This window comes from Mirounga leonina, unplaced genomic scaffold (genome assembly GCF_011800145.1).
Source record: "Mirounga leonina isolate KUSES-001 unplaced genomic scaffold, KU_Mleo_1.0 Mir_174, whole genome shotgun sequence".
Taxonomy (NCBI): domain Eukaryota; kingdom Metazoa; phylum Chordata; class Mammalia; order Carnivora; family Phocidae; genus Mirounga; species Mirounga leonina.
The window spans coordinates 13,478,509-13,498,163 of record NW_023270451.1 but is presented as its reverse complement, the minus strand read 5'-3'; the positions used below and the strand labels follow the sequence as shown (position 1 = coordinate 13,498,163).

The following is a 19,655-nucleotide window of genomic DNA, read 5'->3' as shown; positions in this document are numbered from 1 at the left end:
CTTTCATTACTATAAATACTAAATATTTTATGTAGTTGTAAAATTAGGGCTTATTTTTTGGAATATCATATCCCTATAATTTATAATTTTAAGTTTTAGTGTTTGCCTTTTCCTTACTGGTTATTTACAGATTTTCAGGATATACATATATATATATATATAAAATATATTATTATACATATTTAAGATATATATATGTGTATAAAATATATTATTACTTTGTGATCAACTTACTTAAAAATATTTTTCCCAGTTATTTGATATATACACTTTTACATGTTTAAATAGGCATACCTCTCTTTTTTTTCTTTAAAATATTTTCCTCTGTCTTGCCATGACAGCTAGTTTTTGCTCTGTAGAAATTTCTACTTTAGATCTTCCATTTTTAAGAGAGAAGTGTAATGTGGGGATTATCATGTACTTATTTTGAAGTGTGGACAACTCATTAAAATATTTTCAACACTAAGACCTAAGCAGATACCTGTAAAGACTGGAAAATTTTTTTTAAGATTTATCTCTTTATGAGAGAGAGAGCATGCATGTGCGTGTGAGCGAGGGAGGGGCAGAGGGATAGGGAGAGAGAGAATCTTCCAGCAGACTCCCCGCTGATCACAGAGCAAAGCTGGGCTTGATCCCAGGACACTGAGATCATGACCTTAGCCTAAATCAAGAGTGGGCCCTTTAACCAGCTGATCCACTCAGACACCCTTGTACACTGGATTCTATCCTGAGGTCTGTTAGCACCGTCGCACTGTGAAAAGTCTGTGGTGATAACCAAAAATGTTTGATGATCACTCTATTCTGCAAAATATACTAAAAATAAAAACAAACTATATTTCTAAATCATGAATGTCTCTTCATACATAACCTAAATAAATTAAAATTAGCAATTATAAGTTATCAGAAATATATATAAAGCTGTATTAGATTTAATTGGACTATATATAAGTCTAGAGAATTTCTGTGTTGTATTTCTGTGTTGCTTTTTTTTTTTCACATATCTAGGTTGAAACTAGAATTCCAAGTTTTAATACATAATACAAACATATATTAGCCTTTTCTTCCAAGTATTAATTCAGTTTTATATCTGTCTTATTTATTTAATTACATATAGTGTATAAATGTATATGTGAGGTAAAATATTGAAGCATTACTTGAGAGAATTAAAAAGTCGATACTAGTTTTAAATCTTCTCCTTCTCTCTTTCTTCCGAAGGGAATGTTGGTAGGTGGGGAAGGGAGTAGGTGGGAAGAATAAGGAAAGAAGGAGAAATTCATATTTTTCCAAAGTTGAGCCTATTACTCGCTAAATTGAAATGTTTGCTCACATGCAACCACACTTGCAGTTGTGGGGAATAGCTAACAAATAAGCCAGCTTTCAGGGAAAGTTCGAAAAGCTGCTTCTCAAAATTATCTTTTTTCATGCCTCACAGAATTACACTACCGTGAATAGCCATGCAGAACGCTAAGTGAATTAAATCAAGTTAATCATTGCTCCTGCTATTTAAGCCAAACTTGATCTTGTAGGATCTCTGTTCTGAGGTTTCTCATCCATCAGGCAACCAGTGCCTTTTCCTTGCCTCCAGGCTGCTTTAGAACTACCCTCTATCAACTTCATTACAGAACACTTTGAGCAGAACTGACTTTTTTGTAAAGTGTCAGACAATTCAGGACTCACCCATAAATTGTTCTATTCCATGTCACCCGAATCTGGGAGATGGAGGAATTTCATAAATCCTTGTGAATATCTCACCAAGTCAGAAAACTAGCATAATAAATTACTTTCCAGGGCTGGCTGCATTTTAATAAAGTACTCCTAGAAAAGTTAAAGGATGTGAAATATTTTAGGTGTGATTCAGAGCTTTTTCTTTATAATCAGTAACATTATATCTCCTCTGTGTATAAAATTTCACCCTGGGCCTTATTAGCCTTTTTAAAAACAGTGCTGTGTCTCTCATAGTCCCTCATCTTTCTGACTCCATAATTTATAATCTGGAAAGGAAGTTGTTTTATTTCTTTATACAAATATTTATTTCAAAATCTTGTAAAATTGCTGTCATAGCGTGGGCTACTGTAACAAAATCTCATAAACTACAGACATTAAACAACAGACATTTATCTCTCACAGTACTGAAGGCTGAGAAGTTCAAGATCAAAGTGCTGGTAGATTTGGTGCTTGATGAAAATTCTCTACCTGGCTTGCAGATGGACATCATCCTGTTGTATCTTCACATGGCAGGGGGCAGAGATAGAGAAAGAGAGGGAGGGGGAGAGAGGGAGAAAGAGAGAGTTCTGTCTCTTCCCATCATGATGATCCCAATCTCAGGATCTTTTCTAAAGCTAATTACTTCCAAAGGCCCCACCTCCTATTACCATCCCTCTGGGGGGGCGAGGGGTTAGGGTTTCAACCAATGAATTTTAGAGGACACAAGTACTCGTTCATAAAAATTACCCTCTAAATTCTATGACTATTTGTTAAAACAGCTTTTTAAAAAATGATGAAATAATTGGGCAGCGAGTCAGTCCGTCCTCACTCCAGCAATGTAATTCTGCTCTTCCCCTCCCTGGGTACTGTTCCTGGTATAGATCTCACCCTTGTATAAAGCTCTTGGTGGGGGAAAGACCAAGAAATAAAAGTCCCTTCAGTGAGCATGAGTGAGTAAAATAAAAGCTGGAGAATATTAAAACCTCTCATTCTAGTGATGAAGCCATCATTACAGTTTATCTGGTGATCACAGACTTTTTTAACCTTTTTGTCTTGGCTTTCTCATATTATGGTGTCTCTATTATTTGTTCAAAATCATTAGTATGACATATGTACTGTCTGAATTAGATTTTCATCTGAGATTGCCTAACATGATGTTAAAGAATATGAAGCTAGGGGCGCCTGGGTGGCTCAGTCATTAAGCGTCTGCCTTCGGCTCAGGTCATGGTCCCAGGGTCCTGGGATTGAGCCCCTCATCGGGCTCCCTGCTCGGCGGGAAGCCTGCTTCTCCCTCTCCCACTCCCACTGCTTGTATTCCCTCTCTCGCTGTGTCTCTCTCTGTCAAATAAATAAATAAAATCTTAAAAAAAAAAAAAAGAATATGAAGCTAGTCCTCTATGGTGCCTTTGTGCAAATAGAAAATAATTTCTCTCCATCAGACACCTTGACAGAAAGGTGGAAAACTGACATAATATGTTTTTGTTAAACAAGACTATTTGCCAGAAAACTGTCTTAGTGAATTTAAAGTGTTCCTTCCTTAAGAGACTGCATATAATGAATGTTTGAGAACATATACAAAATATATGAAAATATTCAGGATAGTAAAGATGTCTGTAGTGTAACTTGCACATCCTTAGATGTGCCTTTTTTTTCCCCTTGGCATACAACCTAAGTAACTATATGCAGTGCCATTATTAGAGAATGCTTAGTCTGCCTACCTGATAAAGAAATATCCTTTCCTTGTGTAGCTCTCTGAGAGACCAGTAATGATGCTGTCCTTTCATACAATCTGAAGCAACTGCTTTGTTTATAGAAAGCAGAGAACAGAAGATTCGATGAGTTCATTGTAACATTCTTCTGTGGTAGAATGTACACATTTTATTAACTGGGATCTATGAATTCTTGAGACATAAAATTGCAAGGCTAGCTGGCCAAGGGAAGTACTAGAGACTAGGAACTCTTTACCACAGTTATGCAGGTCTAGCTTTTCACTCTAAAATCTGAATAGCCACTGGGATATTGATCTTTTATATATATCCAAATCAGGGTAAATAATAATTATTAATATTATATTATTTAACTTAATCCTGTCAGTTAAGTTGCTGTCTGCTTTCTGAAAATTGTATTTAATTCTAAAAACCACCCTACCAGTTAGGTCATTGTTTTTTGTCTTTTGGGTTCTTTTGTAATATATTCCTTCTTAACAACTCTTACAATAAGAGTGACCCATTAGGTCAACGTCTGACTGGTGAGGAACGCATGGCCATTCAGGTAGGGAAGAACTAGACTTTTTCTATGAATCCCAGTGGTTTCTTAGGTTTATACCTTTCTTGGTGAACACTTCCCCATCTCCTAGATAAAGTCAATCCAGAATAAAAGTATACTCCAGCCCGGTGTTTTCTCAGGGATTTTGGGGTCCAGGAACCATGAAGCCAATAATCATGTAAAGGTAAGGAATTACTTATAGGAGATAAATCAAAAATAATGTATAATAACAGAAATGACTACTCTGAAAAATTAAGAGTCACTACTTGTAACTAATTAGGGGATAGATAATATATGTTATAATGATAATAATGCAAAGAAATATTTTTAGGACCAAGCACATGCAAAGCAAGCAGAGATATAAAAATCTCTTCAAAAATTTGACTTGGTGTTAGAAAATGCAGGGGAAGAACAAGAGATTCTTGGAATAAAGAGAAATTAAATTGATTTTTAAAGGCTCTGTGACATTAAAAATAGTTGGGAATAAAGTGGTAGTGCATTCCATCCAATAAAAATGGAATACATATGTGGGAATACACAAGTGTGTTCATGTTTTGTTCAGTGTAGCTGAGACAGTTGATGTTGTCAACAGTGGATCTATAATGTGATAGACAATGTGGGAATATCAGAACATGACAGGTTTTGTTCTTAGGTAATTCCTGAAAGAAGGTATGGATATCTCATTCTGTTGATATCCATTCCGTAGGCCCCGCTGAATATCTATAGAGATGTGCACTCTTGCATTCTGATTAGTTCAACACCTGTAAAACTTCAGAAAAGCTTCAATCATTCATTTAAGTCACAGTTTCTAGTTTGTTTTGCTTCCTTTGCTAAGTCAGATGTTTAAGCATGTCTCATGAATCGTTTTCATTTTTGCTGTTTTTCTTGATGATTTATCTACTTGGAAAACAGGTGGTATGAATGATGATCTTTCAACAACATGAATTGCGTGCTAATGCTTTTATTTTTTTTTTATGTCCAATAGACAGAATGTGCAAATTTTATCCGCGTACTTCAACCCTATAACAAAACTCACATTTATGTGTGTGGAACTGGAGCATTTCATCCAATATGTGGTTATATTGATCTTGGAGTCTACAAGGAGGTAATATAATGAAATAGCATGAAAACAATTAGTTATAATACCTTGTCACTTAATGTCTTTGACATAAAACAGGCAGATATGAATATAAAGTTTGAATCATATAGTTTATGAATCACATAAGAACTCATGTTCCCAACCACCTTATAGATTGCCATTTTGATTACACACTTTATCTACCCAATAAAAAGTTTTTTGATTAGAAGTTTTTTAATGAGATGATCAAAATTAAAAGTGTAAAATGTTGAAAGTGTTTGTTTTCTATAGACTCTGTGTATGTTCTTATTTTCTTTTGCGTTTTCATTGTAATTAGATCTATATTAGTTGCTGTTAGTAAAAATCCACATCCCATATGACCTTGCAGTGGAATTGTATCTTATAAATAATTTCATTTTTCCCATCCAGCAAATTTGACCTGTTATATATGGTTACACACTAAGTACAGATAATTTTTTTTTCTTAAAATTATATACATAGTCATTAGCACACTGAATTCATTATTTCTGCTGGGCCGAATTGCCATAGTGCAAATAAAGATGTACTAGATTAAGAGGAATATATTCCAGCTATCAATGAGCATTTTAATAAATGAGAAACATGCAGATTTCAGTAGTTTAATTAGTAGCTGATACATTAAAGCGCCTTCTTTGTATCATGGACTATGCCAGGCACTTTACATGGATTGTCTCTGAAATTTAACAACGCTTTTAACTGAAGTTAGTACCTTTATAAGTCCCAACTTACAAGTTAGTAAAACTTGAGTCTCAGTGGAATTAAATAACATGCCTAAAATCACCCAGCTAATAAGTGGTCTGGCAAGGAATTGAACCAAAGCAGTCTGTCTCTAGAGCAAGCATGCTCAACTGAGCTTTAGAGTACATACCCTAAATTGTTTCTTTGTATGGGTTTGATGAGTTGTACTGTCATCCTTATGTTTATGTATATACTACTTGTGAATAACCACACATATTTGCAGGATAATTCGCTGTGTGTTTGAAAGTAAAGTCTGGGTTTATGGAACAGGTTTCTTTACATTGATTTAACTGATTCATGCAGAGATCAAACCCACAGCTGTGGCTGGATTAATTTTCCTCTCTAACCAACTTGTCTAACCAGCCCATTCTCAACTGTTTGAAAATAAAGCAACCCTCATAGTTAAATCTCCGAACCACTAGGAGACTTGGCAACTTGAATCCATCATTCTTTGTTGCTGGTGTAATGTTCTCTTGCCTAGCTTTGATGAAGGGTAATATATAACATAGGGTGTAATTATATTAGATAGCCCCACAGCCTGGATGTGTTTTGAGGCCTGAGGCTAAAGGCCAAACTCACAACTTGCTGAGGGGTGCAAATAGTGTTCTTTAACTCCTGAAAGTCACAAGTGCTGAAAGGGAATTTAGATGGAGCTAATTACTTAGCTTGGGGCTGTCAAGAGGGCCTGGGACAGTCAGATTTACAAGGTCTGTGACTCAGAGAATTATGGGTGAGCTGGGAGGTGAGCCTGGTGATTTTTCCACCGGTCAAGAATACAGGTAATTGTATGGCAACGCTGCTTGAAGATTCTTAACTTTTTTCAATGAATTATTAGTCCCAGGAATCATTGCTCTTCCAGAGGGAATTTAGAATGCTCTTCCATTTTCAAATAGATGAGGTTTCTCCTGATGGGGCTGGAAAGAGGGACCGGCAATATGTAAGAGGGATGCAAAAGGGAAGTGTGGGAAGTCCCCTTCCTGGGAAATCCTGGGACAGTGAGAGGAAAGAGGAGAAAAGCTCAAATGAATCCCAGATTTCTGTCCTTGGCAGTGAGTTAGAGAGTGGTGTTACTGAGGTGAGAATAGTAACAAGTTTGCGAGGGAAACGGTGAGTGAGTCTTGTATGTTCTGCATTTGCAAAATGTTCGGTTAGGTCATGCCAAGCCGGCAGTGGGATCCGGATTTCAGGACAGGAGTCAGGGCAGTTGTCAACAGCTAATCGTTGGAGCCTGGGCAGCCAGAGTTTGAATTATGGCTTCGGTCAGTTACCAGCTCCGTAGTCTTATGCGCCCTGCATAAACTCTTGAAGCTTCTGTTTATTCAGCAAAATGAGGATGATAATAATAGTAACTATCTCACAGAGTTATTTGAAGGATAAAATGAGAAAATGCTTGTATGGGCTTTGGCAGAGCCCTTGCTTCATTCCAGTCACTTACCACTTACGACTCAGCCGTACTAGGCAAGAGGAACACGAAAGGCAGCAAGGATTTGGAAAGTGTGTATGTAAACTTCATGGAAAAATAATGTCTGCGACGTGTGTATGCATGTATGTGTATGTATAAATGTGTGTGTATATGCGTGTGTGTATACATGTGTGTATGTATAGATGTGTTTGTGTGTGTGTATGTATATATATATATATTCTGTATGTGTAAATATATACATTTATTCTGTGATACCAGCAATGCCTGTTATTTGTTTAGTAATTACACTGGAAGGATGTTCTCTCCTCTGGGATCTCCCCTCTGCTGCCAGAAATCTCATCTTTAAATGGGGGTGGTATTAACAATAACTCAGCCTAGTTGCCTGATAACTAAATGTTTTCCTATCATGCTCATCTCTTTACTTCAACAATATACGCTGGTATGTTTTGCTTACTTAATTACGCTGAAGGAATTTTCTTATAAAACTGAAGTTGTCTCAAACGTTAGTGTCCTGTAATTCAGTCAGTTTATCTCCCAAAGTCCACTCAGTCAACCATTATTTTTTACAGAATTTTCCTCGTGATGTCCTTGACTCTGGCTTAAGGAAACTCTCTTTCCTGATAATTCCTTTCTCCAGGAGATTATAAGAGAGACCTTGTCCTAAGCCTTCAAGATATCAATGTTATGGGCTTATCTTGAGAATGTAATGAAATGTTGCATCTTAAAAACAGAAGTCTGTACAGTTAGGAGGGTTTATCTAGTACTTTTCATCAACTGTGACACTCTCCTATTTTCTTGGTCTTTCCTTTTTAACTTTTTACTCTAATCTTCTGGCATGCTGGGATTCAGTTTACTTTTTTCCATTACAATATCCTATTATAGGCTTTAGAGTCAACAGTTCTGTTTGATCTGTGGAAAATAATGTGCCTTTAATGATATTTAAACACACACGAGTGCCGCTGTCTACAGGTGTTTTTTTCCCTGACATCTCTGTAGCCTCATTCGCAGTTGGGAAGCATGCCCTAAATGGGTTCTCACTGTACCTTTTCCATGCCAAGGTTCCACTATCACAGCTTGTTATTAGCTGGCCTGTTCCAACTAAACATACTTGGATTTGATCATATTACATGGTCATGGTGAGTCTATAAATTGATTTTAACACATTTTTAAATCCATGAGTTTGAAATTCTGAGGTGAGATTAGTTAATAGCATGAACTTTGGGGACAGCCCTGAGAGTTCAAGCTACTGCTTTGCCTCTTACTAGCTATGTGCTGCTGAACAAGATAGTTAACCCCTTCTGTCCTCAATATTCCACTTGTGAAGCTGGAATTCTTAAAGTAGCTATAGCTTTAGGCTTATGGTGAGGATTCAATGAGACAATGTACATAAATTTCCTGGGCCCACAGTACCTAATGGCAGGGACTATTCCTGTTAGCATGAAAGTGCATTTACTTAAAACTATGAAATAGCCATTGTCAATCATGCTATTTAAATTACTACCACTGTTTGTTTGTTTGTTTTTTTAATAAGGTGGTCATTACTATTGGTTCTGTTCAGAAGAAACAAATCCGAAATGACAACACAGTACAACAAACAATCCAATTCCCTCTATCCCTTTTGCTTCATTGCTTACTTTCTAGATAAGTAGCACTGAATGTTCCTTTCTCATTATGCATGTGTTCTGATACAACTTGGTAGATACACTGTCTAGAGAAAATATCTGAAATGCTAGATTTCTCTAACTAGTGCATATGCAGGGTGAGTCATCAGCCTTTCTGCTGGGTGGTAGTGTTGTCATTGTTATGAAACACTCAAACTCATGGGGCCATATTCATTATACATTCATATTTTTCTTGGAAAGTTCAACTTAAGATGTTATTTTTTCCTGAATATTAAAAGTCTGCCAATGTCATTCTGTCTGTGGCCACTATTATAAAAATAGATATTTCAGCCAAAATAACTATGTGGTTTTAATGTGTACAGTGTTTTCATAATAGTGAAAATACTACAACAGGGTTTTTTTTGGTTGTTGGGTTTTTTTTTGTTTTGTTTTTTGGGATTTTTTTGCCCACATGTATCAACAGCTCTGTAAATGGACTGTCTGCCTTAGCACGCTTTTATGTCTCTAAAATCACAAAATGTCACAAGGCCTATTTTGGTTTAGTTGAAGATGTGTGAGTAAATAAACCACAATAGTAATGAAAGTGTAATTATTTTAGTAAATTCATTTCTTTTTTTTTTTAAGCAATCTTTACACCCAACGTGGGGCTCAAACTCATGAACCTGAGATCAACAGTCACATGCTCAATGGACTGAGCCAGCCAGGCGCCCCATAAATTCATTTCTTAGATGAGGAAATTAGCTTATTAGGCTCAATAAATTTGTTATTAGCCTTAAGAAATGTGTGTGCTTGATGGTGATTTTGATAATGAGAGTGGTCCAGACTCAGTGAATTGATGGTTATATCACTACTTCCAATTGAAAAATTCACTCAGTATTATCATTACTACTTTGGGCAAACACAGACCAAAACATGGGAATTGAGCCTTGCCAGAAATAATATTTGCAAAAGAGTTAAGGAGCACAGCATGATGCACATGCTATATGCTCAATCAGTTTTTGTTGAATTAATGAGTTAGAATTTAGTTCTTATCTCCTATCTTCTTGCTGATTTGCTATTTTAAAAAATCTCACTTGTTTTAATATTTCTCATAACAGGAAGTTATATTCAAACTAGACACACATAATTTGGAGTCTGGCAGACTGAAATGTCCTTTTGATCCTCAGCAGCCTTTTGCCTCGGTAATGACAGGTAAGATCAATGGCCTTGCTTTTAGGTGGTTTTCTGAAAAGGTATGTGTAGACTAAACCACATTTTCTTATTGAGTTAAAGATTATTTGGGATTACTCTTTCACTGGCTATTTGATTATAGTATTTTAGTGCCAAATCTCTATATTTAGCAACCTTATCATCAGGGGAAGCCCGAGCAGATCCTTCATTTCTACACAGTTTTTTTATTATTATTATTTATATTTATTTATCTGAGAAAGAGAGAGTGAGAGCACAAGGAGGGGAAAGGGCAGAGGGAGAGGGACAAGCAGACTCCCCGATGAGCAGAGAGCCAGCCAGGGGTGATCCCAGGACCCCAAGATCATGACCTGAGCCGAAGGCAGATGCTTAACCAACTGAGCCACCCAGGTGCCCCTCTATACAGTTTTTAAATGAAGTTCTGGTTGAATTCTTTTTAATGCAAATGACACATAGTTACTTGTTCTATAATTTTATATTTAGTTGTCTCAGATTTTCTTATACTAAGCTATGCCCCTATTTGGCTTACTACAGAAGTTAAATTTAGCAATTCCTAAACATAATAGGTTACAAAATATGTTGAAGATTTGAGTGGAAGGATTAATAGTAAGATGTAGTGGATAAACTAATAAAACAAATGATAGAATACAGATAACATAGAATACAGATAATAGAATTTTATAACATCTTTTCCCCGCAATTTCACATTAACCTGATTGTAGTAATGGAAATGTGAATTTTTTGCTGGCACATTCAGTCTTCTCTTGCTTTGTCTACATCTTAAATTCGCTTGTGAGGTGATTATCCTGTTTAAAGAAGGCAGTGCTGTGGGTCTGAAGTCTGTTCTGAGGAATGTTGGCCCGACCTCTGAATTTTAACCATTATAAGGACCCCTTTTGTCTTGGTTTGGTTCATGACTTTACTCTCTTTTTATTGAACTTGTCTATCAAATGTTTGAATAGACGATAAGAGTGAAGCACCATGACATTTTAATTTTCACTTAGTGAAAACTAGTGATCTTCCTTTGAAGTGAAAGCATGCGTGTTTTTGTGTGTTTTGAAAATTGTATGACTGATGTTCAGTCATTATCCTCAGAAAGGGAGTTAGATGATTTGGGATTCTGATCTGTCAAGTGGGGTTGACATATCCTTAATAAAAACAATGGACTATGGGCATCGGTGAGCCCTCTTACAAATCCCTAAGTGATTTAAATGCAAAGAAGACAGTTTTAAAGCCTGGATATACAGATACAGTTTTTAGGTTGAAACACACGTTTGTTTCCTTTCCATAGTTTTTTTTTTCAAACGAATAGTTTGTTTCCTTTACTCTTACCAAGTAAGAGTCTTTATTGATGTTGTTATTTTTCTTCTGTTTTTTAAAAATTTGCTCCACAAATGAAATATTGTCATTTACCATTTATTTTAGGGGATTGCTTTAAGAGAAGGAAGTGGTATCATATCTACATTTACTTTACCTAACTGGATTTCTCTCTTTTGTGTTTTGTTTTGTTTTGTTTACCTTTGGAAATTGACTCTTGCCATTATTTAGATTGGTTGACTCAAATAGTTCAGTAAAAGGTTATTCAGATGGATGTAATCAGAGGATTTAGAAAGTATTTCAATCACTTATAGAAAGTCAGAATTTTAAAGATAATATTTCTGAGGAAAATTGGATTTTAGTGATAAAACAGTGTCTTTCACTGATCTTATACTTAGCCATTTAAAAATCTAAATGCTCTATAGAGATTAGCCTTTTCTTTTTTTATTTTGGTCTATTACGTGTACTCAACATTATTGACTATAAAGATTTCTTGAAATAGAGGCTTAGCTTTCAAAGGGGCAATATATTCTACTGTAGGGACAACATTCTTGTCTCTCCCCCCTCCAAGTGCTGACTAGCATTAGGGAACACTGGCCCCCACTCCCCTTTCTCTCCCTCAATCCTTTTCTCTTCCCCTTCTTCCCTGATCTCTTCCTTCTCCCTCCCCTTCCTCTCATCCTTCTCTTTCCCTTCTTACACCTCCCCCCTTTCTCCTCTCCTTTCTCTTCTGCCCGACCCCCACCCTGCGTACCCCCCCCACTTCTCTCTTTCTGGTAAAACATGGATATGCATTTTACATAAATAACAGGACAAAGAAGTTCGGTATGCAGTAATAGCCACATCTTTCCCTTTTCAGGAATTCCTGTGTATCAGAACCATTAGAGATGTGATTAGCTACAAGGAATGCAACATGTTATAATTACCAAGAATGACTTCAGTGCTGAAAGCTCCCTTTCAGCAGAGGTTAGGCAGAGAAAAGTTGTGGTCATTGAGGTTGTATTGGTTAAGTAAATACTAATTACGCAATCCATTCCTCATTATGGCATTTACTTTTTAGTATTTTTTGTGCTGCTACGAAGACAAACTCTTAATTATGATGTGTCCTTGAGTTATTTGTGGGAGAGGGGAAAGGAGGAAGGGCTTATTCATAAGAGAAGCTAATGCATATGCAATTATGAATTCAGAAGACTTTGGCCATTTTTATCTTCAGGTCTCTAGCACCAGCATACCAAAGTTCATTGGGTTATCTTGTCTTCGACTCTACAAATTTTTCGAAATTTGAACGTGAAATTTATGAAACAGTATCTTCTCATGTTAAGCAAGAAACGTCTTTGGTTTCACGCAATGAAATTAGTATATTGCAAATAGTATCTGCTGCTGTATTCTTAGAAGTCCTGTGTATTCTCTTCTCCCTCTCAGATGAGTACCTCTATTCTGGAACAGCATCTGATTTCCTTGGCAAAGACACGGCATTCACGCGGTCCCTTGGGCCTACTCATGACCATCATTACATCAGAACCGACATTTCGGAGCATTACTGGCTCAATGGTTAGTGATTTTCTCTTTTCATTTTTTTGCCTTGGCTTTTGGATAGATAAGAAACTCATTATTACTCATTCAAATGTGTTTGGGAATAAGTGGTTTAGCTTAACATTATAAAATGCATTTGATTAATTCCCCACTAAGACAAATCTCCAGAGCCTGTTGTGTATATAATAATAATAGCTGACACTTCCTGAAAGTGTGCTATTGTCCTTGACGCTGTTCCATGCTCTAATTGATTTTTTAAATGTCCACAATGACATATGAGGTATGCATTATTATTATTATGTGCCTTTTTAAGATGAGTAAACAGAATGAAGTTGAGAAATTTGGTCAAGTTCTTATAACTTGTCAGTTGTAGACCCTGGGGTTCAAGTCGTCAATCTTTCTCCTGAAGTCTGTTTTTTAATGACTAATCCAAATACTGTCTAACAGCCTAACAACAAAGGGATAGGTTGTAATGCTAACTTCTTTTGTTGAAAGGTTATTTATACTTGGGTTGACATGTCCTTCTAAAATTTTAAGCATATTAATATTGACATAAGTTTATCTGATTACTTTTTTGTTTGGAGGTAATACAGTATTCTGAGTTTTAAAAAAGCCACTAATGAATTAATTGATTGATTAATTAATTTATGTTTGTTTATGTCCTCCTGCCTTATAGCAGATCAGGTTTTATCATGATAGTCTAATGTTTTCTAATTATCATAGGACTTTATTATAAAGCATGGCAGAATAACATAACATTGCCATTTAAGCAGACAAACAACATTTCTCTTTCCCACCATAAATACTGGGTTTTGGTGGAGGAGGCCTGGGTAGACATTTCCTCGGGCCTATCTCTCTATCTCTCAGTATCATTTAAGCGGTGACAACATAAACAAAAGGGAAAAATGCTTTAAAACATTTCTTTAGTCAGAACCTCCAGATCCATTTGTTTACACAACAATGGGATCTCCCTTGACCAAAAGAGAGCCTGTTACGGGGGAAGACAAATTTAGAAGATCTCCCAACTATGTGATTACTCATTAATTTCTCTACACTCAGACAAGGCAAGACTATCTTCTTGAGCATATTGAGGTTTTTGTGGAAATACTTGGTTTGAGAGTGAGTGCATGGATTTTACCAAATTACTTACCCATCTGTTTAGGTAGCAAGATATACTTATGGCTTTAAAATGAAGTATAAATTGTATTTCTTAATCTTGGGATGGCAAATGTCATCATATTGCCACTCTTTTCGGAGATTATTCTATTTATTCCTTAACTATGACATGTCCATTAAGAAGTCTGCTGCATTGCTGAATTAATAAATGTAGGAAATCTTTATTCAACTATTATTTGACTAGCATGTTTTTCTTAAATGCTGTGTGAAGAGAATTACAAAGTAGGAAGCCTTGCATTGGTTTAACATTTAATAACAACTTTTGAGGACCCTTGGCATACTGAATGCTGTTCTACTCATGGACTTGCAAAGATTACATGGGAGGGTTACTGAACTCAGGGGTGACTACCGGAAGCATTAGAAGAGAGTGGGAGTTGGGGCTAGAAAGGTATAAATATTATCCTGACATCACGGGAAAGTGAAGTATGGTTTAGTTCTTTTTTTTTTTTTTCTTTAGGTATAATTGACACATAACATTATATTAGTTTCAAGGGTATAATATCATGATTCAATATTTGTATATATTGCAAAATGATCATAATAAGTCTAGTTAACATCTGTCACCATAAAGTTGGAAGTATTTTTGTGTGTGTGATGAGAACTTCTTCTTCTTTTTTTTTTTTATTTATTTGACAGAGAGAGACACAGTGAGAGAGGGAACACAAGCAGGGGGAGTGGGAGAGGGAGAAGCAGGCTTCCCGCTGAGCAGGGAGCCCGATGCGGGGCTTGATCCCAGGACCCCGGGATCATGACCTGAGCCGAAGGCAGATGCTTAACGACTGAGCCACCCAGGTGCCCCGTGATGAGAACTTCTAAGATCTACTCTTAGCAACTTTCAAATGTGCCATACAGTATATTAACTGTAGTCACCATGCTGTACATTACATCCCCATGACTTACTTATTTTATAACTGGAAGTTTGTACCTTTTCACCCCCTTCATCCATAACCTGATCTTAATTAGGGAATCGGATCTTTGTTTTTTATAAAGTAACTGACAGTAGTATGAAGAGAAGACTAAAAGAGAATGAGGATAGAGAAAGAAGCCATAGCAAAGAATCAGGAAAATGTGGTACAAGAACAAAGGTATTGGCAGTTGAGACGGATGTGAGAATATACAGCAACAAATATTTGAAATAGAAGATATTTGGGAATAGAAGAATTCAAGGATCTGAGGATGGAATTCAAGAGAACGTTTTAGATACCGAGAAAACTTTGTGATTAGAGAAGTCAGTGGAAAGGAAGAAAGCAGAAAGGATACACATTTGAAAAGTCTCAATGGACTGAATGCAGGCAAATGACTAAGAATTAGAACCAATGTTTATGGTTCTAAGACATTCAAGGCAGAATGCTTATTGATTAATGGCCAGGGGACCATAAAACCCGGTTTGCCCTGGACATTTCCAGTCTACCTCTAATGTTCTGTAGCTCTCAAAAGTGTCCTAGTTTAGACAAGAATCACAGCTCTGTTTCTGTGGAATTTAATTCCGTAGGTTTAAATCCTGAATATCACTTATTTGTGACCTTGGTCAAACCTTTCTGTGCGTCTACATTTTTTTGTAAAAAATTTGGCATAATAATAGTATTTATTCACAGGGTGTTCTAAGGATTAAATTAGATCATATAGGGAAGATCATATTGGGAAGCCTGATGGAAGACAATTTTAAGAGCAGTTCAGTTGTCAATGCTTTCATCACATCATTGTCCTTATTCTTGAAGGTGAAAAAGGCAGGAGGTGGGACTAAAACACCAAAGTCTCTGTGGTTCACTGGTATCTATTTAGCTATAACTATTGACCACCTTTTCTTTCTCTCTCTCTGCATTTCATAATTCTGTGAGTTCATTCACTCTCAGATTTCCAACTGTTTCCTGTGCTCCAGTATTTCCTGAAACTACATTTCCAAGCCTTTTTTCCTGCAACTCAGAGCCCTTAAGAATATTTATTTGGATGTCTTACATTTTCATCCCAGATCACAAGAAAGAAGCTGATTGTTTTGTATGCAAGTAAAGATATCTAAGCCTTCACCCTGATTGTGCCACTAAGGTGCTTTGATTTTTTTTTTTACAAGTTGTTTAAGTTGTGATCCTTTGCTTGAGTTTCTTTAAATATATGCAGATACAGATATAGTTAGAGATACATAAAAGACTAATTGGATCTAAAAATCTAAAATCTAAAATTATCTTGTTTTCCCTTTCTAACCTGCCCTTCATTGCCAGTTTCCTGAGTCCTATCTATCTTAACTTTCTAAACATTATTCACCCAGTTACCTTGAAGTTATCTTGGATTCCTTCCTCTCCCCCACCCCCTTTATCTTATCTGTCACTAGGGGCTTTTACTTCCGTCAAAATATCTATCGACCTTGTTGTTTCCATGGCCATCTTTCTATAGGTCTTCATCACTTGATCTCTGGGTTCTTGCCACTATTTTATTGTTTGTTAATTCATTTTCCTATCGCTGATCTCTTCTGCTTCAAATTTATTTTATATAGCGTCCACACGGGTCACTATTTTAGGCACTTTTAAAGTATTATTTTATTTACTGATATAATCCTGAGAGAATTACTATTCCCACTTTACATTTGGGGGCTAGATTAAAAGTCAGATATATTGTTTATAGATAGCTAGTAGATGGGAGACTGAGACTCAGGGATGTCTTTCTTGCTCTAGACACTTTTTTCTTGACATTTTATGATGTATTTTATGATCTACCTAAATTCTGCTCTTCTGACTGCACATTCCCTGCTTTTGGGGGCTCATTTATAGACAGAGGCCATGCCTAAATGCTATGTTGTGCAATAGCAAACTGAGGATGTGGGTTTGGTCGTAGGCACTAGAGCCCAGAGAGAACGTGTGGTTAGGTAAGTGATGTGGAAGACCTCGGCAGAATCTCTGAATTCAGGGTTAGTGCAACCATCAGATCAGATGTTTGCTGATGGACAGGTAGGCCGGAATTAGAAGAACACGATGCTTCAGGAGACCCATTCAGCCGAGGAGCTTCTCAGCCCATGGAAACTAGGGCACAGCAAGGGAGAAATTATAGAAACTATATGAGATTCTTGTAATGAGGAAGTACTTGATTGGCTAAGGCAAAAGATTGACTTGCTTAGGGAGCATTTCTGTTTTCCATTCTGAGAAGTGGCCATTTTCCAGATAGAATCAACCTGGGGTCCAAAGACAGAGGTCAGTGGATCATCTGGCTGGAGTCGGGAATGCGTGGAAACAAAATACAGTGATAGAGGAACTGTGAAGATTACTGCGAATAAGGTTATCATAGACATGATCTTATTCAACTTTATATTCCATAAATTAAGACGGCATGAAGAAGGTGTGTCCAGGTCTGTTAGCCCCCAAGCCTGTCATTCCATTCCAGTACCAAACTTCTGAGGGCAATAGTGTCTCCTGTCTCCGGAATCTCAAGTTTGACTGCCCTTTTGGTGACAGTTATGGGAATAGAGGCTGTTTTTGCCTTAACACTGGACCTGATGTAGCAGTTACTGACAGGCTATTTGCTCGAAAGCGGCACTAATATAGTAGACGCTAGCCACATGTACATTTAAATTGATTAAAATTAAATGCATTTAAAATTTGGTTCCTTAGTCATACTGGACATAGTTCAAGTGCTCACTAGCCGCATGGGCTAAGGACTATTGAACAGCACAGATATAAAACATGTCCATCATCACAGGGTTTTCTATTAGGCCCTGCTGGTCTAAAGTGTACTTATTTATTAATTATGTGCGGTAGCTCACAATCAAATAATGCAACACAAGTCTAAATTTTCTTTACTGTTCACTTAGCATCTAGATGTGAAACTCACACCTCAGTTTCATAAAATTGTTGCCAGGTTGAAAGAACTGACAGGGCACCTGGGTGGCTCAGTCATTAAGCGTCTGCCTTCGGCTCAGGTCCTGATCCCAGGGTCCTGGGATCGAGCCCCGCATCGGGCTCCCTGCTTGGCGGGAAGCCTGCTTCTCCCTCTCCACTCCCCCTGCTTGTGTTCCCTCTCTCGCTGTGTCTCTTTCTGTCAAATAAATAAATAAAATCTTTAAAAAAAAGGTGGGGGGCGCCTGGGTGGCTCAGTCCTTGGGCGTCTGCCTTCGGCTCAGGTCCTGATCCCAGGGTCCTGGGATTGAGACCCGCATCGGGCTCCCTGCTCAGTGGGGAGTCTGCTTCTTCCATTCCCGCTCCCCCTGCTTGTGTTCCCTCTCTTGCTGTGTCTCTGTCAAATAAATAAATAAAATCTCAAAAAAAAAAGAGGAAGAACTGACATATTTGATATTTCAGATGATGGAGTCGATGTCAATGTCTAATCAGTTCTATATATTGTAACATCATAGTGTTATTTATTTCTGGTTAGACAAGTTTCAAAGTTTTTTCCTGTTAAATTTTGCTCTCTATACTTTCACTTTTAGTTTAAAATCCTATTTTTTACATGTTTGTGATTAAATCTTATAAATGTAAATTGATATTACATTTAGAATAAGTGAAATACAGAATTAAATTAAATTTGCAATTGAGTGTGTTTAAATAATTAACCTTTTAAAAAATACGATCTTATGTGAATCTTTTTTAGGTCCATAAATTCCTTGATGCTTGTATGTATGCCATATTTTGTTCTTTGCCCTGCCTGGAATTAGCCAGAGCAAGATCAGCTATCCTCTTCACTTACGAGTCCAAGAATCCTTGTCAGAATTTCTCAGGACTTTATCTAATCCAGGTTCAGTAGCCTCAAGAAGTATGAATCCCGACTCCTTCTTTGAGAGACTAATCCTGTTAAATACCTCACCAGGAGGATGGAAAATTGCAAAGATGCGGTACCACGGGCAGTTCTGGATGAAGTCTTAGATGGTCCCACACTTCTCTTTTTCACTTTTCTTTATCAACTTAATCTTAGAACCATCCGGAAATAGGAATGTAGGTAGAAGTCAGAGTGGTTACTCAAATACAGTGGAGTTTTTGTGAGAATTTTAGGATAAAGCTTAGAAGTATGACCATTTGGAAGATGAAAACAAACAATGATGTTTCAAATGCATATGTTTTTTGTTTTCTTTCCTGGAGTAGATGAGCACTTTTGTTTTAAATTTTTATTTTTAACATACGGAGGCAGTTTTCATTTGAAGTTTCTCCTGGTAAGTTCTGTTGTCTCCAAATTCTCTTTCTACTCGAAAGGGTAACATTTTTAAAAAGTGGTAGCGAGAAGATATTGCAAGAAGAAGTGAACGAAAGTAAGGAAGTCACTATTTGCTAAATCATGGTGTAGGTGTGCTCATCCGGGTGCAAAGAGGTTCATGATGCATATTGCAGGCTCTGTGGGCTGATGCCGTTTTCATTAGGCAGCGCCTCTTAGTGTCATGCTAATAGCTCATTTGTGAAAATGCATGATTTCAAACTCTATCCCTATTAGAGCATGTCTTTTAAATGCTGAAGGAGAAATATGTGCTATTATAATAAAGCCCAGGTGTCTGTTGTTATGATTTTAAATTATTTAGTGCAACAATTGTTCATGTCATACACTGATTAAATGATAACTATTTTTACTCAAACTTGGCAGCAACTCAGGAAAGAGTTTCTAC

The 19,655-nt window shown here is 36.8% G+C and overlaps 1 protein-coding gene and 1 long non-coding RNA gene across 3 annotated transcripts in view; both read left to right on the top strand.

Moving 5' to 3' along the window:
• The window catches only part of SEMA3D (semaphorin 3D), a 206,428-nt gene that overhangs the window by 116,099 nt on the left and 70,674 nt on the right, over positions 1–19,655 (top strand). For both annotated transcript variants that reach the window (XM_035020475.1, XM_035020476.1), the window contains exons 5-7: positions 4,955–5,074; positions 9,967–10,060; positions 12,797–12,925. In XM_035020475.1, coding sequence (XP_034876366.1) covers positions 4,955–5,074; positions 9,967–10,060; positions 12,797–12,925 — 343 coding nt within the window. The remainder of the gene's footprint in view (positions 1–4,954; positions 5,075–9,966; positions 10,061–12,796; positions 12,926–19,655) is intronic.
• On the top strand, positions 3,153–4,865 carry LOC118020701. The gene is made up of 2 exons (XR_004681986.1): positions 3,153–3,975; positions 4,110–4,865. It is a non-coding gene; the product is annotated as an uncharacterized LOC118020701 (long non-coding RNA).